At 42.3% G+C, this 24,550-nt stretch overlaps 2 protein-coding genes across 4 annotated transcripts; both read right to left on the bottom strand.

Annotated features, from left to right (window-relative positions):
• Positions 1-10,129: 10,129 nt before the first annotated feature.
• Positions 10,130-11,149, bottom strand: LOC136513357 (putative AP2/ERF and B3 domain-containing protein Os01g0140700). The gene has a single exon (XM_066507354.1). The coding sequence runs from the start codon at positions 11,147-11,149 to the stop codon at positions 10,130-10,132; it is 1,020 nt and encodes a 339-aa protein (XP_066363451.1).
• Positions 11,150-11,851: 702 nt separating this feature from the next.
• On the bottom strand, positions 11,852-16,047 carry LOC136513356 (factor of DNA methylation 1-like). Of its 3 annotated transcripts, XM_066507353.1 has the most exons (8): positions 15,909-16,029; positions 14,835-14,866; positions 14,000-14,737; positions 13,695-13,864; positions 13,088-13,177; positions 12,711-12,998; positions 12,401-12,622; positions 11,852-12,308 (listed from the first exon to the last, which is right to left on the bottom strand). In XM_066507353.1, exons 3-8 carry the CDS (start codon positions 14,577-14,579, stop codon positions 12,072-12,074), a joined length of 1,587 nt encoding a protein of 528 aa, XP_066363450.1. In that variant the 5' UTR covers positions 14,580-14,737; positions 14,835-14,866; positions 15,909-16,029; the 3' UTR covers positions 11,852-12,071. The 3 variants fall into 3 exon arrangements, with proteins under 3 accessions (XP_066363450.1, XP_066363449.1, XP_066363448.1); XM_066507352.1 differs by having other exon boundaries at positions 14,000-14,866; positions 15,909-16,047; XM_066507351.1 differs by lacking the exon at positions 15,909-16,029 and having other exon boundaries at positions 14,000-14,915.
• Positions 16,048-24,550: the final 8,503 nt, after the last annotated feature.

Here is a 24,550-nt window from a genome sequence, read left to right as displayed (position 1 = left end):
AATGCCGTCCACTCCACTCCAGTGCCCGCCGCCGTTGACATCTCCAGCCTCGGCCGTCATCCACCATGGGGGGCTGAGGATCTGCAACACCCCCGCGACCCAAAGATGAAGCCCCCTAGCAGGAAGAACGTGCATTGCCCAGGTTCTCTGCCTAGGGTGCCTCAATTCAAATGGATTTCAAAAGTGTGAGATTTCTTGAACCCGTACTCTTTTGATTTGTATACCTGCGCATGCGTTAGAAAGGTTGCAGTTTGAAATCATTTAGTTTGGATCTGGTCTTTTTTATTTAGGATGGATCCGACGGCCGCCTGTAGGTTGGTGATTAGAGTACCTGCCTATGTAGAGCAAAGACCAGATAGGCTCGATGATTATCATGTAACTGCTAATTTCATGCGTGTGGTGGACAAGGACACCTTCAATTGGATGGGTTTTTATGATTTACTTGCTGAGGAGATAGTTCATGGTAAGGATTAAGCACATGAGGTTACTTTCTTTGACAAAACCAAGGATAAGACAATGCACATAGATTCTAATTCTGCTCTGCTACATGCATTTGATGTGCATTAGGATAGAAGAAGGCTGCCACTAACTGTAGAGGTTGTTCACACTGGTCCTCGTTTATTACAGTCTCAAGTTTCTAATGCCAATGCATCTTGTGGTACTCAGTCCTTTATTAGCACATAATAGAGTCAGGTCATTTATTTGCCAATAGCTATGATTCTGCCTGATGATAATCCAGTAGCTGTTCATAATGATGAAGCTGATCATAATCCAGAAGCTATTGATAATCCAGAAGGTGATGATAATCCTGAGGTTGATACTAATCCAGAAGGTGATGATAATCCTGAGGTTGATGCTAATCTTGAAGGTGATGACAATCCTGAGGTTGATGCTAATCCTGAAGGTGATGATAATCCTAAGGCTGATGCTCATCCTGATGATGACTGAGGAGAGTCTAATGAAATTGTGTATGTAGGAGTAGATGATGAGAAAGAGAAGTATAAGGATGTGCTCATTGATGATGCTGAGGACGGCTGTGATTATTATCCTGACAGTGACCCAGAAGATGATGACCCACTAGGTGTGGATGATGAGAGGGGTTGTGAGGGTGTGCTGCATGTGACTGACATGGATAACCCTAAGATAGCTGTGGTGTTACTTTTAAAGATGGTTTCTGTTTTAAGAGGTGCATTAGGCAATATGTTGTGCTTAATGAAGTTGAACTTGTAGTTCCTTACAATGAGTCATGGCAGTACATAGCACATTGTAAGGCCAAGAGGTGTAGGTGGAGCATTCATGCATCTCAGTGTCAAGATGGGAGGACATGGCAGGTATGTTTGATGCAATTATTGATTCCGTGTTAGATTCAGTGTTAGATGGGATGACATGGCACATTGTTGACTTTGTTTCCTTGTTTGATTGATGGGTGCAGATTAAGAAGTTATCACACAAGCATAACTGTGCCAGCAAAAGCAAAGTGCAAAGGAATTACATGGCTACCAATCACTAGGTCAAGGACAGAGTGATAAATTGGCTTAGGGAAGATCCAACTCTTGGGCCTAAAGTTTTGAAGGGCAAGTTAGAGGAGAATACTGCATCCAGGTGAGCTACTACATTGTTTGGGACTGCCAGCAGATGGCATTAGATGAGATATTGGGTGGCTGGGAGGACAACTTTGTACATGTGTTTTCTTGGAAAAGAGAAATTGAGAAGAGGAGTCCTGGTAGTGTTGTAGAGGTTGAGTGGGATGTTGTGAATAGGAAAAGAAGATTCAGTAGGATGTTTATAGCACTGAAGCCATGCATTGATGGCTTCCTTCAAGGTTGCAGACCTTATCTTGGCATTGACTCCACAGTTTTCACAGCAAAGTGGAAGGGGCAATTAGTAGCTGCAGTAGGGATTGATGACCACAACTGGATGTTCCCAGTGGCCTATGGAGTATTTGGTAGTGAGACCAAGAACAACTGGAAATGGTTCATTAAGATGCTACACAAGGCTATTGGTTCCCCACCTGGTCTTGTTATTTCAACTAATGCAGGCAAAGAAATAGATAAGGCAGTTACCAAAGTCTTCACAAATGGTGTAAAGCACAGAGAATGCATGAGGCATCTTGTGAAGAATTTCTAGAAGAGATTTAGGGGTGAAGTGTTTGAAAGGAACTTGTGGCCTGCATCAAGGTGCTATAGGCAAACAACCCATGATAGACATTAGAATGAGATGCTTAAGGCATTCCCAAAGGCAACAACCTCTCTAATGGACAATCATAAACAGCTATGGGCAAGGTCAAAGTTCAGCACAACAAGCAACTGTGACTATGTCACCAACAACATAGCTGAGACCTTCAATAGTTGGATCAGGGAAGAAAAGTCCTTACTTGTTCTAGAACTCATGGACAAGATAAGGCAATTGATCATGGAGAGGTTTTGCACAAGAAGGCAGCTGGCCTCAAAGTTGTCTGGGTTTAACGTTTTGCCTCATGTCATGAAGGAACTACACAACAAAAGCAGAAATCTAAGGTACACCATTAATAGGAGTGGCCCAATGGTGGGAGAAGTAGGAGGTGTGAATAAGGACCTAGTCCCATGGAGGTTCATTGTTGATCTAGAAAAGAAAGAGTGCACATGTAGAGGTTGGCATTTAACTGGTTTGCCTTGTGTGCATGCCATAGCTTTCACACAAGAAGGGTAGAATTGGAGGACTTTGTGGACCCTTACTACTCTGTATAAATGTTCAAAGTAGCTTATGCAACTGTTGTGCCACCTATGCCAGACAAGGAAGAATGGGAAAAGGTGGACATTGGCTTCAAACTCGTTCCTCCTAAATGTAATAGAGCAGCAGGAAGGACAAGGAAAAGAAGGATGGTTGGTGCTCAAGAAGGTGGGTCAAGCAGCAAGGGCAAGAGAAGGTGAAAAGGGTGTGGTAGATTTGGCCACCACCAGAAAACCTACAATGAAATTGTCCATGACCCTGATGCACCACCACGTGCACCACCAAAGAAGAGGAGGACTTACAAGCCAAAAGTGGTTGAGATTATGGAGACCACAGATGATCCATCTAAGAAGAAGAAGAGGAAGGCCTCCTCCAAGGGGAAACAACCCAAGAAGAAGAAGGCAACTCCTGCTGAGCCAACACCTCCTGAACAAGCTACGCAGTGCGTGATCCATCTCTTGCCTTCATTTTTCACTTAGTTTACTACATCTTAACCACATGTTTCATGTTGCAGAGTTCCAAACTCCCTGGTCACTAGGACCCAGGCCAAACACCAAGTGGCAGATAGCCCAAGACCACTGACTAGGAGTCAGGCTAGCTCACAGATGATATCTAATCCAAGCGCTTGCACTAGGAGCAAGAGGGCCCTGATGGACTTCTAGGCACTACAAGCAACATGGAAAGAGAAGAAAGATTTTGTGACTTCTGTGACTTCTGTGCTTTTCTGTGTTTTTATAGCTTCTGTGGCACATGAACACTGTAAGAACAAACAGCGACAACTGGAGCGCCATTTAGCTTGAGAACTTGTAATGTATTGAACTTGGTATTGTAGTGAACTTGGTATTGTATTCTAGTGAACTTGGTATGCTTGTTGTACCATCTACCTTATGATGCTAATGTTACTTGCTGTATTGAAGTTGGTAATGATGAAAATGTATTAAACTTGGCAATGTCAGATAACTGCATTTCATTGATTTCACAAACATTACAAAGCCAAGTTCATGCATTGTTATACACCAACATACACATGGCAACAAAGCTAAGAACTCCGACAAACACACTGGCCACATTCATCCACCCATTCACCCTCCGCTCTCCAACTATTCTACTCATAGCAGCCGTCTGAGCAGATACAACATTGGTCAGGTTCAACAGAGAATTGTCCAAAGCCTTCAAGCCTGCCCTCACTGCTGCAGCATCCATGCCATCTCCTGTGCTCGTTGGCTTCCACATGAAGAAAGCGCACTGGTCGTTGCCCTGTTCACGCCGAAGAACATAAGATTGGGATGAAACTCTAGATCAGGATTTGAAAAGGCCAAAATGGACCACAAAGAAATGAAAATAACTCACCCAGTCCCGATTCCTGCAAATATAGAACTGCTTGTCTGGGTTATTTTGGGTTCTAGAGGTCCGTTCCACAATGGTCGACGTCCTACAGAAAGGGCACAGTGGTTGCGCCTCTCTCATTCCACGTGAAGCTGTCGAGGACGAAGCGCTCGAGCCTGTCGCCATCTTGAACCGGCCTCTGCTTGCCCTTTCCTATCGACGATGCCCGCCCGCCGCCGCAGCCGTCGCCGCCGCTTCGTTTATCGTGGAGATGGGGAAGGAGAGTGAGACGGGGTCCAGGCTGGTTATTATCTGGTCCAACTAGACCAGGTTCGGGTCAGACCCAAATGTGGCTCAGGGGCACCGGATGTTAATATTGAAAATTTCTCTCTCCTCAATCGGTGCAAATGAATAAAATATGGGGCGCGGTGTCCTGTGGCAAAATTGCAACAAATCAGAGTGTGTTCTAGCAAACAGCTCCACCTTAGTTGTCCGTCAGCAAATGACCACCACTTTGGGTGTCTGCTATCCAATTTTGCCATATATATGTCCTGTGTTTTTGTCGTTAGTTTAGCAAGCTGATTTGATGGGTGCTTAATCATACTATATATTGCTCGCTCGTGTCGGTGAACATTTTCCGAGGACAAGAAAGGCCCCATGCACATGCATGGACCTTGTATGCAATGTTGCAGCGTGGGATATATATCATCCGATGACAGCACATATATATGTCTCCTTGCATATATGGACCGTGAAGGGGATCGTGACACATAAGAGAAGAGAGTAAATTATACTTTATAAAAAAATAAAAAAAGTCTAAATTACTGCCAACATGTTTGGCCTATGTTCAGATAACCCTATAAACTAACATTTAATTCAATCTACTTCCTCCAACTATTTAAGTTGATCTAATTTACACCTTAGAAATAATTTTGTTTTTTTCCTCTATGTATAAATTGCGTTTTAGTTCCAAATTTATTGAGGTGAAATGTTTTCATCATTATGTTTTGTATGATATTATATCTCTAGTGTTAATTCATCACTAAATTTCCTAAGCTATCAAAATAGTGGCAAAAGTTAAGATATATTTTTTAACATAACTTATGATGTCTTCTATCACATCACAAAAATTTATATTAAAACTTAACTTATACATAGACAAAAAAAATAACAAATTTAAACTAGACCAATGAAATAGTTGGAGGAAATAAATTGAACCAAATGTTAGTTTAGTGGGTTATCTGAATAGGCCAAACTTGGAGGAAGTAATTTGGATTTTTTTTTCCTTGTAAAAACTAATGGCCTCTAATTCTACTTATCAAAACCTATGCAAGATTTCTATCTAAATGTGCAACTAGGTTTTGTTAAGTGTTGCTATCTTACTGCAAAAGACATGCAACCTAAATTTTTATCCTATGAACTAGCCTAGCAAGCTAAACTAGAAAGGTAAGCACACAACCTAGGTAAGCAAGTAAAGTGCGGATGCTTAAATATGATATCAAGAAGCTCGTGCTCCTCCTTGATCCTCGTTGGAGCCACTCACAAGGATACCCGGCCCAAGCTCCCAGTGGGGTAACTCCGTGAATAGCCCATGGTCCTTCCTCACGCGCAAGTGGGCCCAGTGATGGCCTTCTTCCGGACCGCTCTCCACCGTCTTCACTATTGTGTTTAAGCCAAAACATCGCAGGTCAATGCATGGCCCTTTCGTACATGCTCAGCGGCCTCTCCACACATTGGTGGATCTCGCAAGACTACAAGCCCCTAGTGTATAAGCAATTGTGCATGCAAGCACCGGGTGGTAAGAGGTATGCAAGCCTCAATAAACACTTAGCGTAAACCTAGAGCAAGCACTAAAGTGATAGTCTAACTAGCCTAAGCACTTCACAAAGCACCTACACTAATCACATATGTGATCTTTAAGCACTTTGGTGGCTAAAGCAACTAGAGATGAGCCTCAGCCTCCTATACCTTCATTGAGCTCCAACACACCCCAAATGGCCGTCTATGGGGGTATATATAGGCTCCCCTCGAAATATAGTTGTTGGGCAAAGGCTGCAACTTCTGCAGACTCATCGAAAAGATCCGGTTGTGTTACCGGAGACATCCAGTGCCTTGCCACGTTGAATAGACGTTGTCGACCATTGCTAGCCTGTGATTCTTTCTCCAATGTTACTCCGGCGCTATCACCGGAGAGATCCGGTGACCACCAAACCTTCTATAGAACTGCTGGACACCGATGCTTTCTCTGATGCTAGTGTCCCGATACCACTAGAGTTATCCGATGGGTGAGAATTATTTTTTGCAGGATTGTTTCACGCTCGCTGCATTCTCCAATGCTTGGCAACGCCACACCACCGGAGCTTTCCTTTCCGGTGGGTGCTTGAAGACTGACTACGGGGTCCTCTCGACCATTTTCTTCAGTGCCTCTGTCTAGGCAGCAGCGGAGCTTTCCGGTGCTTGCGGTTTGATTGGTTTTGCTCTAGGGATGTAAGTTCAAATTACTTTGGGTTATTGGGTTGATTGAAAAACTTGTTTAAATGAGCTAGAATGGCATTTTACGTAGTTTTTTAAATGAGGAAAGAAATAAACTAAATTTTATTTGACTGTAAATTTGTTATTAGCTGAACAAAAAAGACACCATTAGGTAAGGCAGATCTAGGAAGTACTACTAGATGGGGGTTTTCTCATCACCTTGTATCTCTAATATCTAGTTTTAATCTTTGTAGAAGGGGCTTCGCATTTCGAACTGCGGTAGGAAGTCTCGAGCCCAATCGACCCGGTGCATGTATGGCGCAGGTACTGGGCTAAGTTTTGGCATTGCTGATGGAAAAGACAAACAAGAGCGCACCAACCGACCAGGTTTCATTTGTTTGAGCTTCTTCATCAACTAACGATTCAACGTCTCAGATTCTCAGTATCTCACGCTATAAAAAAACATGTTTTGGACACTCATTCGATCGACGGCAGCACAAGACATGTTTATATATGGAAGCGTGTCGAAAACGTTTTTTATATATACAATTAGTTTTAAATTAACTAGTGATGAAGCAATGCAAGCTGGTTTCATATGCTTAATACTACTATATTGTTAGCTCGTGTCGGTGAGTACGGCCACGCGCTTATAATAATAAAAAACACTCTAACAGCACGTGTATAGTTTGGAAATCTCCTGCTTGTTAACTGGCAGACAGTGATGTAACTTGTACCTAGCTACTTCCTCCATTTCAAAATAGAGGACACTGTTGATTTCTCGGTGCAATAATCTGATTTATATATATATATATATATATATATATATATTACACATGGTTTCCACTGTACTCGTATGTGCTTCCGTGTTCCTTTTTTTTTTGTCCGTGTTCCTCCAGTGTACAGGTGCAGAACAGAAAAACCATTCCCTTGCCTACCCATCTTCTCCCAACTCGCCTCCTCCTATGTCTCCTCTCAAATCCCCGTCTTCTTCCATAGCGCATTCCAAATCCGTTGAAAATCAGAGATACTTGTGGAGCTGTGGGACTAGATCCAAAGGCAAAAGAGGAACCTAGTGCCGGTCGCAGAAGGGGAGCGATTCATTGCTACGCGCGCGAGTCTGTCCATGGACGCCGACGACATCCATGAAGCTGCCACTACGGGCCACACCGGCTGAGCGAGCTCGACGACGGGCCGGAGCGTCAGAGGCGGTGCTGGTGGGAAGCTCGGTGGCCGTGGTGGTGGGGAGCTCGGTCATCATCGGCGCAGGTTAGTGGCGGGCTGGAGCGTGAGCGTGGGCCGGTGGATAGAACAAGGGGACGGGTGATAAGGATGCTGGGTGACGCACAGTATTTTTTTTTTTTTGAAAAAAAACATGAGTTCCTGTAGAAGGTCCACTCATTCATTTCCGTGTTGTTTCTTTCGGGAGCACCGTACACATACTGACACGGTATTCAGAAGATTTGCAGAGGTTCTCAGGCTTCATACATGATTATCGAATGCGAGGCGCTAATTTAAGGAAACACGGAAACGAATCTTCGAGCGAATCCAACGTCCACCGGTGCGTGAGGAAATCCACAATACACACACACACACACTGAACGTCGCTCTGCTCGTAACAATAAATCATGATCACATCACATCAAAATACTTTCAGATATGAACTTAATTATTGATACTAGTTTGTACCATAAAATGAGGTAGATAAAATGTTGAGGTAATTGTAGATCAAAGATTATAATACTAATTAAATAAAATTAAAAAAAATTAGTAATGCTAACAGCTAACTTACTTAGAACTTACCCAAGCCCCTCATTCTGCAATTTGACCTCAGCCTCTTTGCACTTCACTCAACACTTGATCTTGACATCATGCCTCATTACAAGAAGGAGAGAATCTTTCCAATGTGTGGAGGTATATAAATGCAGCTTCGTGCCTATTCCATATATACCAGAAAAACGTTAAAACTATTTACAACAACACAAAAAGATGTATGCATAGCATGAACACACTATCTATTTGATTCAATATCAAATCCCTCTTGGTACCAGCTGACTAATAAATCACGAGAAATAATGTCATGAGATTGGACAAACATAATTGTGTAATAACTACAAGACTAGATAACGCAAGCGTTTAAATATTTTAGGAGCCATGTAGAAAGTGCTCACCCCATGTGGTGACTTCATTAATTTTTTTAGATTAGCCAACTAAATCTTTTGGATGTGCTCATAGAGATAGGATGTATACACACGTTCATATCACGATGAGTGTGGATGCATGTTTATGAGTGCTCATGTTTTATAATGTGATTTTCAAAATAATACCCAACTATATATAGTGTATCCTATTGTATACAGAGGGGCACATACAATGATACTCCTAAAACAATTTCCACTGGTGTCCCTTTTTTTTACAGGAGTGGTAGTGGTAATTGGTTTCCACAAGTACATTAAGCTAGAGGGGCTCTCGTCAAAGCCCACTACTAGAGATAACTTTCTAGAAGCAGATGACATAACAACTTGGCCATGTTCACTTAGAACTTATCAGGCGGCTTATCAGCCATACTTTAGCGTATTTTCTCTCACAGAACACTATTGAATCAGCTGAAATCAGCCGTGAAATGTACCAGCCAAACAGCCCCCCCTAATGAAAATGTCCCTATTTCTAGCAGTGGTTGACATAAGTAACTGCTACTAAAAATGGGCATTTTCGCAGGCAATCGCTTCATAAGACCGACCGCCATCGGAAATGGATGCATTGTCAGATGCAGTCGCTTATGTGATCCACCACTGAAAACCATTATCACCGAACATTCAAAAGAAATGATTCTCATAATGATATCAAAAAACAACTTAATGGTGGGATGGTAAAGATGGCTTAAGCTAGCGAGAGAAGCGGTCCTAGCTTTGAATTCTAGAAAATGCACACGCATTTATTTTCACAAGAAAAATTGCCTGACTTGCTATGCGTGACTGAGAGGTTGCTCTGTGGGAATTACCACACACTATTTAAATGGGTAGATCTATCTATATTGGAATTACAATCGCATTTTGGGATAACGATTTCAACTCGGGACATTTAGTAGAAATAATATTGTGGGGCTCAACCGATTCTGTAACTATAACATATTAGGGTCCTGTTTCAGTAGAACTTTTCTGCTTTTGATTCTCAAAGGAGGTGATTACTTAGCTGAAAGTGATTCTCAAGGATAATGATTAAAAAGTGACTCTGTGCAGAAAATGAATGAGAGAGCTAATCTTTCATTTTAGATATAAATTGCTTCATGATAAATCACCGTATACATTTGACAAAGATCCTCTTGGAATCGGCCTCGGAGCTGCTCTGAGCTCTGCCAAATAGGCCGTTAGTACTACATTTCAAAAGATTTAGAAGACATAATCATAGCATTTTCTGCAGAAGGGGGAAAAAAAGGCACGTGTACTTGAGAAATTCAGAGAAGGGGGATAGTCTATCTAGTGTCTAGTACATGCAATATTATTTTGTTAGCTAGCTATGTAAGCTTGTACTGAATGAAGTCGTGAGATATATAATCATATATATTGTCTTGCATGGTCAAAACAAAACATGATCGACAACCCAATTTGGAGCACCTTATTTTTTATCATGAAGCTCCAATCGCAGCGGCAATGTTGGCGCCGAACAGCCTCACGACGCGCTCGCCGCCGTCAGGGCAATCACCGCCGTCGTTGCCGCTGCAGCCGCCGTTTCTCCTCTTCTGCTTCCTGCACTCGATGAACATCCGCCGCTTCACATCCATAGTCTCCCCGTAGGTGATCGCCGCCTGCGAGAACGCGACGGTGTCACCGGCGGCAAGGCCCTTCTCCCTGACGAAGCGGCTCCAGCCCCGGGTGAGCACGTAGCTCTGGCTGCTGGTCCAGTACGAGTACCGGAACCGCCACACCTTCCCGCCGACGTCCTCGAAGGCGAGCAGCACGGGCGCCGCGTCGGCGGCGGCGCCCTCCTGGAGCGGCGGGAAGTGCTTCTCGGCGTGGAGCTTCGGCACCACCAGCCGGTTGAGCCGGCCGACGTCGCTCGGCGTCAGCGCCTTCTCGAACAGCGCCACCCGGGGGAGTACCACCAGACCCAGGGAGGAGCGGTCACCGCCGCTGCCGCCGGACCGCAGCGCCTGCCGGAGCTCGTCGTCGTAGGTGTGCTTCCGTAGCATGTCGACGACCTCGGCCTTGGGCCGCGCGGCGAGGAACGCCATCTCGGCCGCGTCGGCGGGGCCCGGGAAGTTGGCGGCGGCGCCGCGGCCGCGGAAGCGGAGCGCGGCCACGTCATAGGCGCGCGCGGCCGCCGCCTCGTCCGCGAACGTGCCGAGCCAGACGCGCGCATGGCGCTCGTAGATCTGCGCGCCCCACCGCCCGTTGGGCTGCGGCACCACGCCCTTGTACCGCGACGACGGCGGCGCCCGGGCATGGGGCGACGGCGACGCAGCCGTGGCCTCGTCGCCCTCAAGCAGCCGGCCCTGCTCAGTCGACACCGACATGACGGCGAGCTCAGGGCTCAGGCATGCCACCGGGGACGCACGCGGACACCACTGAGGAGATGCTTTCTTGCTTGTGATCGATGACCTAGTGGCTTGCATCGGTGCTCTCGGCGTCGGCGGCAATGTCAACATGACCGTACTAGCAACTAGCGGCGTGGAAGCTGGGGTTGCGCGTTTCACGTGCCGTATTTGCACACTAGGAGTTTACTAATAATACTAATAAGTGTTCTAAGTTTCTAATACACATTTCCCGAGGTCCATTCTCCGGCCAAAATATGATCTCAGCAACCCTTATATAAAAAATTAATATTATGGATAAATATTTGGAGTTAGCAAGCCTTGTAAAAATTCAACATTATGGATAAATATTTATAAAACTCAATATTATGGATAAATATTTATAAAAAAATCAATATTATGAATACATATTTATTAAAAAAAATCAATATTTATAAAAAAAACCAATATTATGGATAGATATTTTCTGAGGTCAAAACCTTATAAGAGGTCAGCCAGGCACACTTTTCTTTTTATGAACAAAGAGAGAAAACACTTGCCGTTTAAAGTGACAGTCCTGCTCACAAGTTTACTAGGAAGATAAATGCGTTTCCATTAATTAAATTGTTCTGGAATTAGTTTGTTCTCCAAATATATTAAAATTTTGAAATTGGGGTCAAATTTTGGATCTTTAAGGATTGCAGCCAGTGCCTAGAGGTGACAATTGTTTGTGACTGCAGTTGGATGGAGTGTAGCACGATTGTCATGCAAGCTGTATAAGTATGCAAACTGGAGTTACCTCAAACCACATAAACTTGACACCAGACATTTCTGAACTTAACTAGTGCATTAATCTAATCGGAGCACGACACGGTTGCAGCGTGACTTCATTTGTCATACATAGCGTTAGGGACACGCTTGGTTCAGAGTTGCAACATACAAGGTAATAGTCCTAAGCAAAATGCACCAGGTTAACTGCACTTCCAGTTTACTCCAAAATAGAATAACTATTTGGTTAGGACCTCCATTCATTCAGCATGAAACAATGGCGTTGAAGTCAGCGGCTTCTCTTGCCCTTCGTCTTGCTCATGTTACAAAGCTTCAAAGCAAACCGAACTCCTTCCACCATATTTGCTTTCCGACCCTCGTCATAGTTCCACAGCTCAGGGAATGGATCCTTCCTGCTGCCATTGCCGTCCTTCAGCTCCAGCAGCGCCTTTGTTACGGCAGCATAGGGTTCTTTACCCAGCTCCTTTAGTTCTCGGAGCTTCCTGTCATCCTCCTTGAGTACTTCCTACATAGGCACGTGCAGCACCAATGCTCCATTATAAACAATTCATACCAATATAGATACATGTTCAACAAAAGGCAAAGATTCCATCTTACCGATGCTTTTCCATCAACAATAATAACCTTGAAAGGCTGCCATTCTGGATTTTCAATTTCATTCTGCCACTTTGAACAAAGACTAGCACTTTCAGCTTCCGCGTCTGCTGCTGGAAATTTCCGCTTGCACAGGCTTAGAAACACATTGGGGTCAAGCTCACCAACTTTCTTGACGCCTATGTGTGTCCGGCAGCTTGTGGTTCCAGGGAAACTCTGCAGAGACTGCAATTGGACCAAACATGAGTTCTCGTAAACAAAAACACTCACTGAAACTGAGCAGTACACTGGTATGACATAAAAATTATCATACATTTATCAACGCTTCTCGAGCTTCTCGCAACTCATCACTGATCTTGCTTTCCCTACCGATTAAAACTTGGTTCCAGCTTTCCGCATCTTTCAGTTCTTCGATCTTCTCATTGAGCTCCTCCTTTAGTTTATCTATTTTCACTCTGGATTCTGGATCTTCATCACCTGGCTTGAGCTCCATCACTTGCAGTTTCCCACTCAGGTGCTTTATTTCCAATTCAAGTTTCTGCTTCATCTCCAACTGTGTGTTCAACCTCAAAAAGTCGTCTAGAATAGTTTTTGTTTCTCTCTGCAGTTTCCACATAGTACAAAGCGAACAAGACGAATGTCATTCAAAAGAAAACCACATGCAAGCACGTCAAGGGAACAGGGGCTAACCGTTTGTTTATCCACAAGCTTTTGGACATTTTCATCAGCTTTCTCCTGCTCCAATGCAGCCAACCTAAGATGACTGGTCCACATTGCATTCTGTACAGCAGAAGTCAAAAGTACGTTATACAAGTTGTACAAATATTTCAGCATATAAGTGGCCTAATTTCATTCAGCCTTCTGCTATTATTTTGCCCGGCAAGAACAAGAAAATTGATTATTTAATTCATTCTATATAATAACACCAACAGTAGGAGACTATTTTGACTAGGATACAATTCCTTAAAATTTACAATAGATTTGAACAAAAAAAAAAGTCATATACAAATACACCTCTTGCAAATTCACCCTAATAGAATTGTTCAACCATCTGGCAAGTGGCAACTAATTGTAGAATGATCTGTGTTTTCATACCATAAAATCACCAAGTAACAAAAAGATTTCATTTTCAAAGAAATAGCAATCAAAATTATTTATCCTTCTTAGAAGACATACATGACTAGAGGATTCTAATTCCTGTAAGGAGCAGAAAACTACACTGTATATACTAATCTCCAAGCTATTACATAATTCTTGTTGATAAAACATTTTGCCTCAGATGAAAGCAATTGCCCACCTTTAGCTTCTCCTGCTCAAGATTCTTTTTGTCATGTTCCGACTCCTTAATTTGTTTGTTTCTTGCATCAAGTGCATCCACCATGTCCTGGATATCGGACCGTAGCTTCCGGTTCTCCTCAACAACTCTTTGTGTGTTTTGTTGACCAAGCTGTCTCATCTTCAGGATTTCTAGTAAAAGTGGGCAAAAAACTGTTATTATAGTCATAGATAGCACAACATGATTGAAAATGGATAGTAACCACTGCGTGTATTTAGTCACTCCTAAATGTATCATGCATAAATAACCAGAATATTGCCATGTACCTTGATTGTATGACTGGAGTCGTTGCTCCCTCTTCTGCATCATTATGTTAAGTGAAGCAGATCGCTTGTTGTACTCAGACTCAAGTTGCTCTAAATAAATTTCCTTTTCTTTAACTTCGCAGGCCAAATTGGACAGAAGTTTTTCAGTTTTGTTTGCCCCTTCACTCCCAATATCTTTTAATGTCTTCAGGTCACTATTTTTTCTCAGTAGTTCACCTATTGCCCCTAGAGAATTGTAATCATCAGCCCTTGCCATCCACCCAACAGGCTCTGTACCCTCACACTTCATCTCCTTCCAGCAATCTTTGCTGTACCCTTTCTTCGCAAAGTGAGCATCAAAGGCCCGTGCATTCCTAAAACCACTCCAGTCATTCCCGAACTCAATAACAGCATCACGAGTGGGACGACCTTTGCTATATACAGGATGCACCTTCACTGGATGGAAAGATGAGTAATGCTCCTTCAGCCGATTCGCACTTTTACCAAAGAATTCATTTGGCATATTGACTAGGATAGCCATCCACGGCCAGACAAATTGCTCATCTTGGGTATGCTCAGAATCCTGCACATCGGTAAGCATTGGCTGCAAAAGTGTGCCAGATGATTCAAGAGGCTTACCCTTCAAATGCCTTGCAATAGCACGGTGGTCCGCCTTCTCTTTGGCTTCCCGATCATGTGCAGCCCCTACACCAGAGGCATGCTGCAGCAGATCATTTAGACTGTGGTCCTTCTCATCATCTGGACAAAAGGGGCATCGGTACAAGCCTTCATCAGTCATCACTTTTAAATCTCCTGATTCCAGAAGCTCAAAAGTGCTGGATCCATAAGCTTCGACCTCAGAATCTCCATCCGATGTGTAGTCCATTGCTGAAGGTAAGGGAAATGGCAAACAAAGTATGAAAAATGATGTTACCATTTGTCAGTAGTACAATATGTTAAAGAAGCACACATAACAGAGAAATACTATAATGACGCATAATATAAGTTTATACAGGACCAGTTGAAGAAATGTTGAATCAGTCAGTAGAGCTCAATCATATAAGCTGAGCATAGATTGAATTAGTAACAGAAGCTCAATGACATACATTTCTACCCCCTTAGAGGGTGTTCCAGTATATAACTCAAAACTTCAGGTGTTACAATAATACTACAATCTGATAAACACCTTATACATGATAATATAGCATCTAGTCTGGCAGTCGTGACACTGTTCTTGGTTCCAACACGGTTTATCCTGTGCAATTAAGTTATACGAGTACACATGGAAAGATAAAGGTTAAGGTACAGCACGCCTCAGGGCTTGTTAAGAGCACGAGAGCTCGGGGATTGGGGTTTTATATCCTACAAAAGCGGTGACCTCAGGAACAGAGCACCAAGAAAACCAGAGCACCTTGGAATCACGTGCTTAAGAGCACCAAGAAAACCAGAGCACCTTGGAATCACGTGAAGCTAACTCAGCAAAGGTTGCGCGTTGATTTATTTTTTTAATAACAAGGTCCAAGAAAACCCCAAAATTGTGTTGGTCACCTGTAAAACCCTCTTCCACCAACACCAAAATCGATTTTGAGGAGCACACGAGCATTCATCCCAGGAAAAGGGAGACTGAACCCAAGAATCGAAGTATGAACAAGAACGGAGGTACAGACGAAAAAGAAAAAAAATGAAATTTTGATAACAAGCTCCAAGAAAACCCCAAAATGTGTTTTTTCTTCCTCTTCTTTTGCAGCCGACTCCACGCCGCACCGCAGGACACGCCGCCGGTGGAGAGGCCACATTTCCTTTTTTTTTTTTGAGGATAAACAAAAGGAGGGGAGAAAACCCCAAAACAAAGCTAGCATTCGAGGGCTTTGCTAAGGGGGCAACGGAATTGGGGGACGAGGGAGAAGGGTTTGCTCCGGCGCATTCTCACCTGCAGCGGAGCCGGAGCGGGGGAGAGCGGCTGCGTGTCCTGCGCTCCGGCTTGCTTGGTTTCAGGCGACGATCGCTTGGCTTGGATTTGGGTACTTGAGTCAGCCGACTCAGCCGCGGCGAGCGCGAGGTGAGAGGGGAGAGGAGCCGACGGGGAGAAAAAGGCGAAATGAAGGAAGCGGAGGCGGCTGGCGTTAAAGAGCGGAGATGGCTGGTGCTTTTTTCTCTGTTGAAAAATGGATATATACACTCTCTCCGATTAAAATTACAAGGTATATTTTAATTCGAGGGTAAGCTTTTAATCAAAGATTTTCTTGTTGATATGTTATTTTTATATTATAGTACAAACTTGATACCACTAGAGCAAGCCATGTTTGCTTTGCTGAAAAGAAGCTAAAAAGTACCGTTAGCTGATTTGTTGTGAGAGAAAAATATTATTCCTTCACTAAAAAAAAGTATGGATCATAAGAAAAACGAACAGGACTCACCAAACAAGCTCAAAAGATCAAGCATACAACAACTTGACTCTTAGCTATAAATTTAAAGTATTTTTTATTTCTTGTGGGCCTACATATTTTGTTTCCCACCTGGCATATCCTATCGGTTCATGGACATTCACAACCGAATATAGATAGAGGTTATGGTGGGCCCCACAACTTATTAGAGATGCTACTGCAAGCAACGTAGGCCTATTTTTGTGACTAGCTCATTCTCTCCAAGTATTCTCTCTCTCATCCATAATATGATTTTGTTCACCTATCTTGCTATTAGCCAAGATGATATGATTTATTGTACTTGCTCTTATGATTTAAGGGTTTCTCCTACTTTTGAGAGGTAGCCCCCAAATTAAAACCGTTATTTTTTAAACATACTTATCACTCACATTATTCTTATTATTTTTATTTTCTCCCTCTCCTATTCCCTAGTTCTCATCCCTGCCTACGGTGAGGAAGAGCATCTCGCTAGGGAGAAGGCAGGACGAGGGGCTTGCTAGGAGGGAGGCCTCGATGGGGAGGAGTGATCTTAGGTTTGGGGTGGCGTGGTAGAGAGTCGGGACGAAAAAAAGACGCCCAAGAGAGAGTTTGTGTGAAAAAATTTGTACGGAAAAGAATTAAGGAGCTCCCTACGCACCCTTGGGAGATATGATTTTTATGATCGTACCATCATGGCACATATTTCATTATTAGGAGGAGGTAGTGTTAGAGAAGGGAGATCATAAAGTAGGGACTCAAGTTAGGAACTTGTTGAATTAAGTTGTTTTGCCTTGGACCAAAAAATATAGTGGAGCCCTCTTTGAGATCCCTATTGTGGAGATGCTCTTATTTATATTGAAAGCTATGAGATTATGAATATGATTTTATATCACATAATTGATATAATAATAAAGCAATTGTCGGCCAAAGTATTGTTCTAATGAGATGAATCTCTACTACTATAAGGAGCGAAAGAGCGACATCCACACCCTTTTCCCATCGCTCCTCATCATCTATACATACATAATATTAAAGAGGTAAAATTTCTTCATCTAAATAAATGTTGGTCCATTGCACTCTTGAAAGCCCTAGTTTGGTTTCAGATAATTGATGAAACCTTAAGTACTAACCTTTTGCTCTAAGTGTTATATGAGATAGGTTGGTACACTCTGAGTGGTGGAGCCAAATGGCACTCAAGTGAAGGAGTTGGCCAAGTCATGGTGATCAAGTGCTCCAACTTGGAAAAGAAGAAAAAGAAAAACAAAATGGGCTCAAGGCAGAGGTATACACCATAGGGCCACTTTGTTTTGTCGATCAATACATTATAGAGAGTGTGATCGGATTTAGTATAGATAGCCGTACTATGAAGAGGGGAAAATCATGGTACTTGTAGTTATCAAGTGCCACTAGATAATGTCATTCATGTATATGCATTAGGACCTAGTGTGTGCTAACTTGACCCTTGAAAAATGGTAACCCACATGCACAAGTGGTGAAACACTTTGGTGTTAGCACATGGAAGCAAGGGTGGAAGAAAGGAGTTGAAAAGGAGGCATTTCAGGGCGTCAGACTCAGGCTTGGGAAGGGTCTAGACCATAGTGCATGGGTCCGATACTTAACCCTAGCTAAGTGCAACAGTGGCATAGGCTCCGAACTCTGCTCGGGTAGAGGTCCGGACCTTGGTGCCTCGATTCGGTGGTGACACGTGGCGCGGCGAGAGTTGGCATGGGAGGTTCGGACTCTGGTGCTTGGTCCGAATGGTGGCGCTGGACTCAGACTGGAGGCATTTTTACTCTCGGGAAGCTCTCTGGAAGTCTCCAGACCCTGGTAGAGTTTGGTCCGGAGGTGGCACTGTGTGCGTCCGGAGCTTGAGTCCGGAGCGTGTGTCAATAGCCGTTGCGCGAGGCAATGGTCGACTGAATTTGATTGGGACACATGGCGGCTCGTGGTTCGCTGCTGGCATGAACCAGACCCTAGGCTCATGGTCTGGAGCCCTCGCGCTCCGAAGTCCGGAGCTTAGTTCGGCCGTGTCCAACGGTCACTTGGACACATGGCATGTGGAGGTTAAACACGACAAGGGTTCGGACCCAAGAGGCATGGTCCGAAGTCTCCAACGCTAGTGAGCCCTTGAGGCTCTATAAATAGAGGACAGGTCCGATGGCGTTTCGAGGACATAACAGCTAGTGAGCCCTTGAGGCTCTATAAATAGAGCTTGGCCGGGCTTGGCTCACGCTCTTAGGCATTTTTACATGTGATAGCATCCTTTGAGCTGAGCCAACCCTCTCCCACTCATCTCCATGCTTGATTGTGCATCCAAAGTGAGATTGAGTGATTCCAAGTGCATTTGCTTGAGTATGCATCTAGTGGCACTTGGGGATCGTTCTTGCTATGGTTTTCTTGTTACTCTTGGTAGTTGCCGCCACCTAGACGGCTTGAAGTAGCGGTAGAGCCTTGGCATGAGTTGGTGATTGTTCGTGGCCATCTCCAGCATTCTTGTGAGGGGTTCTTGGGCTTATTAGCCAGCGGAGCGCCAAAAGCCACTCTAGTGAATTGCTCGTGGTGTTGAGTGCCCTCATTTGTGTTAGTTCTTACGGCGCCCAAGTGTGGGCTAGACATGTGATGCCTATTAGCGTGTGAGCCACCAAGTGAATCGATCGTCACAACGGGGACTAGCTTGCCGGCAAACAAGTGAACCTTGGGATAAATCTTTGTGTCCACTTGGCATTCTTATTGTGATTGATTTATCTTTTGTTGGCTTGGTATCACACTCTATCACTCTTGTATTACATTCTTAATATACATGTGTTGTGGTAGTTGTACTAAATAGAATAACAATTAGTTGAGTAGCTAGTTGTAATTAGTTGTAACCTTCTCCCTTGCTAGCACACTAGTAGTAGAGTAGTGACTTAGCCTCTTGCTTGTCTTAGAGATCATAGCACACTAGCTTTGTGGGTAGGTGGCTTGCAACACTCTTGTAGAGCTAGTGTAAAATTGCTTTTCGCCATTTAGTTGTCTAATCAGTTGTTCTAGTGTTTTTGTAGAAATTTTTATTAGGCTATTCACTCCCTTCTAGCCATCTAGGACCTTTCAACTCTCTCTCCATGTTCGTGTGTCCCTCCACTCTCTAGGGCATAAGAGTTCTAGTCGTTTTTACAAAGAGTAGTGCTTGTGTCCCTTCACACTTTGGAGTATAAGAGTCATAGCGAATTTTACTAAGAGTAGTAGTACATGATGAATTATAAATTAGAGTCCTAATTGATTTATTGTCTCATCTATGACCCTAACTTTATGACTCATGCTCGTGCAAGTTAGAATAGCATACATCCAACCATGGTATTTCCAAAACATATTAGAACATATGATGCAAGATGTATTTTTTGTTGAAACGCACGAACATGTTTACTAGTAAAAAACAACAAAAGGACTAGAACACCCCTTGCCTAGCTTGCCTCCCCGACACTCCCCTGCCGCTACCACTGCCTGGAATACCCATTTGGGTTTTGGTAATTAAAAAACAACATTTGTGGACTAATATGTTTGATGTGAGCTGAAAGGTCAAGTTTAGTCCACAAGCTAGAGTTGAGCAACATGAGGCCATGGTGGTGAAGATGGCAATGACCGTGAGGGTGCAAAGGCTCAACAAGCTCAAGAGTAAAGATTATGGATGCCAGAAAAACAAAGGATGCAAACAAAAAGAAGGCAAAGGTATATATGTATAGGTTTTTCTTACCAGCGATGAGATGATTAGAGATGTTGAATGGCCGAGTTGATATGATAGATAGCCATTTGAGTGATCTAACATTGCATTTGCACTAGCATCGAGTGGCCTACTGAAAAGCAAGTGAAACCTTTGAAAAATGTTTTGAAAATGCTAACTCGGTGCTAAAGGTGATGGTCATCATGTAGGAGACCTATTGGTGTTAGCCATTTGAAAAGGTTTGAAAAAGAGCTTGGTGGATGGTTTTTACCCTCACTAGAGATCGGTGATGGTCATCGGAGCATAGATCACAGCCCTAGCACAACATTCTTTTCAATGCAAACCCTAACTTCTAGTGCCACTAGAGAGCAGGGCATCGGAGTTTTGATTAGGCAAGCTGGCAGTGCACGACCGCGTGTGGGAAGTTTGAAAAGGGGCATAGGAGCCCTCCAATAGTGTCACTAGAGTTTAGTTACAAATAGCTATGTTTTCGCATGTGGCGGCATTAGATCTCACAAAAAATATCAAGTGATCACCAGAAACATAGCAATGGAGCTTAGAGTGTGGCACGAACTAGTTCTGGTAGTGTGTCCATGACCATTAGGGAAACTCAGGTGGTAGTCTCTAATGACCCACCAGAGCTCTCCGATGGTGTCGTTTTTAGCCCACCAAGTTGGTAACGACTAGTTTCTTGAGAGGGACTGTAAATTGAGTGTGGCCAAGCAAGTTAGAATCCTTGGGCTTCCATATTATAGCTCAAGAAACATCCCCGCTCTCCATTCCTTGCTAGAGATTGCATTCTTAGTGAGATTGGAGTGATTCTAGTGAATTTGCTTTATGAGGTTGCATCTTGTGGCAGATCATTATGTCTATGTGTTTTCTTGTCACTCTTGGTGGATTCCACCACCTAGATGGCTTGGTGTAGCGAGTCTCCATTGAAGCAGTCCATTGAAGATTGTAAGGTGCACCAAAGTTGAGTGTGATGGGCTATTGGGTTCATCGCTACTAGAGAGGCAAAGAACAACTCTAGTGGAATCGAGGCTAGGATAAGCACCTCATGATTGAGCCAGCTCAAGATCAAGCACTCACATCTAAACCAACCTCCTGGGTTGTTGATCTTGATAGAGGAGTGGTGATCTTTGGGCTTACCTCAACGTGGACGTAGGTAATCTGCAAGTCACTGAACCACAGGGGGTATATCTTGTGTCTTCCTCTTGTGCTATTCATTTGATCACTATCTCTTGCATTACTTATGTTGTTCAATTCCTAGTGTAGAGATAATAGTACTTGTCATCCTAGGGTGCAAACCGAGCTAGCTCCTTCAATTCTAGTTAACTTAGCTTAGTGTTTATCTTTTTACTAGAATTGTGTGGGAGTTGATCACCCTAGGCTTGCAATACATATATAGTAGTACTGGTTATTAGGGCCTCCTTTGTGTCTAACAAGTTTGCCTCGTGTTGTGCCTTACTAATTTTTTTAATTGGGCTATTCAACCCCCAAATCTAGCAAAGTGCTATTGCCCCTATGCTATAGAGTCCCACATGGCAAGCCGAATGGGCCACGATCCAACCACAAGAAAGGGAAGTAGGCTATGGATTGGCCATTAGGCTAGCCCACTTAAGGAGCGCGCCGATGGCAAAAGGTGAAAAATTGACACTAAAACTTAAAATGTTCTCTTTCTGTCACCTATTTCGTCTTTTGTTCCATATTTGACACTTTCATCACTTTTTGGATGTAACGACATTAAGACTAATGAAGCATGCATAACAAGGATTGTAGCAAACTTCTGGCACTTCATCATGCACAAGGTTCATAAAAAATGGTAGGTACTTCTGTGACATTAGCGAGATAGTGACAGAGGACAAGTTCAGAAACCTTAGAGCATGGGAGAACCTAAGGATCAAAGATTACAAGCTGCCAAATATGGTTTAGAGCTAGCTCTAGCTTAATCATGTTAGGATTGTACAAAGACAGATGAAATATAGGCTCTTCCAACCCAATATATGGTTTAGTTTAGTTTAGTTTGTAATGTCCTTATTACTCCGATGACGAGACACATAATCCATATATTGCATGCATATCATTTGGGTCAGTATTGATTGTTCTAAGTATCTCGTATCTAGAGAAGAAGTTTTTTCGCGTACATGCGCCGGAGTGCAAGTATTTCATTATCCGGAGAAAGAAGTTGATCAACCTAGTTTACAATCGTGAAAGCAAAATCCAAACAAAACATTGAGAAAGTTTTTAAATATTTTGAAACCATTAACACTCCCCAGATCTTGACATCACTATCGGTTCAAAAAACTCCTTCACTGCTGGATTTTGAACCGACAGTGGCATACCGGCAGTAATGGAGAGTTGACATCACTGCCGGTTCTTATAAACTAACACTGGTGTGACACCGGCAGTGATGTGGAAAGCCAAAAAATGCACTAAAATAGGAAAAAAAGTCACAAGTCACGTGATTTTTCACGTAAAAAACAATCACTTCGCGGCCACTGACGCTTGACCTCTTGATTCACGTCTTTGGCCCCTAACCACTCCACCCGCAAGCTATTTGTGTCCAAATAAGATTTTCGTCCTAGCCATTTTATGTTCATCTGATTTTAAAATGAATATTTGGGACCCTAAACGAATTCAAATGAAAAAGTTATTAACTACAAAATTTTATAACTTTTCGAGATCTACAACTTTTATTTTGGTAGTTTCTCCATCCAAGATCGTTTATAAAATTTGAATACGGTTGAAAATCGTGTTTACTTGTTCCGGAATCCTTTATCTTTGATTTGTGAAATCCTTGGGTTTAGACATTACTTCGGGAACTCCTATTCTTTTTTCTTTCAAAAGAGTAGCAACATACCCTTTCTTTTTTCTTATTTCCTTCGATAAAGCATCTCACTCTTCTATAGAAATCAAATATGAACAATTGATTCAGATAGACTTTTAATCAAAAAAGTTTTTCCAATCTTCCAAAATTAGACTTTTTCTTATTTTAACCTTTTGATTTCTATATTAAGGATTCAAACATAGTTATCCATGACAAAATGATTTCAAATGAAAAAGTTGTCAACTACAAAATTTCATAACTTTTTTAGATCTACAACTTTTGTTTTTGCTGTTTGTCCATTCGAGGTCATTTAAAAAATTCAAATTTTAAATTTTTGGAAATTCAAACATAGTTTTTCTTAACAAGATGATTTCAAATCAAAAAGTTATTAACTACAATGTTTCATAACTTTTTGGGATATACAACTTTTATTTTGGTAGTTTCTCCATCCGAAGCCGTTTATAAAATTTTAATTTCAAATTTTAAAAATTCAAACGTAGTTTTCCTTTACAAGATGATTTCAAATAAAAAAGTTGTCAACTACAAAGTTTCATAACTTTTCGAGATCTACAACTTCTATTTTGATCATTTGATCATTTACTCATCCGATATAGTGGTAGTAACATTGTTCACAAATGTTACATATCCCTCTTATAGTTTATGAAACTATAAGAGAGATATGTAAATTTTGTGACAATGTTAGTACCACTTTATTGGATGAAGAAATGACCAAAATAAAAGTTATAGATCTTGATAAGCTCTATAACTTCTATGTTCATGACTTTTTTAGTTGAAATCATTTAGTGTTCCAAAATGACGTTTGAAGTTGAAATTTTTTGAAATTCAAAATTCAAATATCTAAAACACAGTCACATGAAAAGATGGATAAAATAATAGCTATAACAAAATAATAAATTGATAGAGCATGATTTTAGAAATTTATAGAAAAAATCATCAAATTTAAAGTTAGTATGAGAGAGAAAAACTAGTTACAAATTTTAGCCAGAGATTAAAAAGAGAAATTAGAGTTCTTCAATAATTTTAAAATTTAATTTTAATTAACATTTTGAAGTAGTAAATGATTTCAAATGAAAAAGTTGTCAACTATAAAGTTGCATAACTTTTCGAGGTCTACAACTTTTGTTTTGAGCGTTTCTCCATCCGAGGTCCTTTGAAAAATTCAAATTTTAAATTTTAGAAATCAAACATAATTTTCGTTAGATAGATGATGATTTTAAATGAAAATATTTAGACATCCAAACGATCTCAAATTAAAAAGTTTGAACTACAAAGTTGTAGATCTCGTCGAGTACTACAACTTTGATATAAAGTTCATCTTCATCGGACATCATATGAGAAACTTATGAAGTTTTCTTGCAGCATATCACTGTCGGTTTAAGCCACAAACCGACAGTGATAGTATCATTGTCGGTTTTTGGCTAAAACCGATAGTGATGACCCAATATCAGTGCCGGTTCTTAGTTAAAACCGACAATGATATGAATCGACGGTGAAGACCCGAATATCAGTGTCGGTTGGGCTATCAGTTTTCTATCACTGTCAGTTTTAGCCAAAAACTAACAGTGATGGGCTATCACTGTCGGTTTCTCAAAATCCAGCAGTGATGAGGCCGACAGTGATGTCTA

This window comes from Miscanthus floridulus, chromosome 16, assembly GCF_019320115.1.
Source record: "Miscanthus floridulus cultivar M001 chromosome 16, ASM1932011v1, whole genome shotgun sequence".
Classification (NCBI taxonomy): Eukaryota; Viridiplantae; Streptophyta; class Magnoliopsida; order Poales; family Poaceae; genus Miscanthus; species Miscanthus floridulus.
The sequence above is the reverse complement of the archived record's forward strand: the minus strand, read 5'-3'. Positions and strand labels throughout refer to the sequence as shown.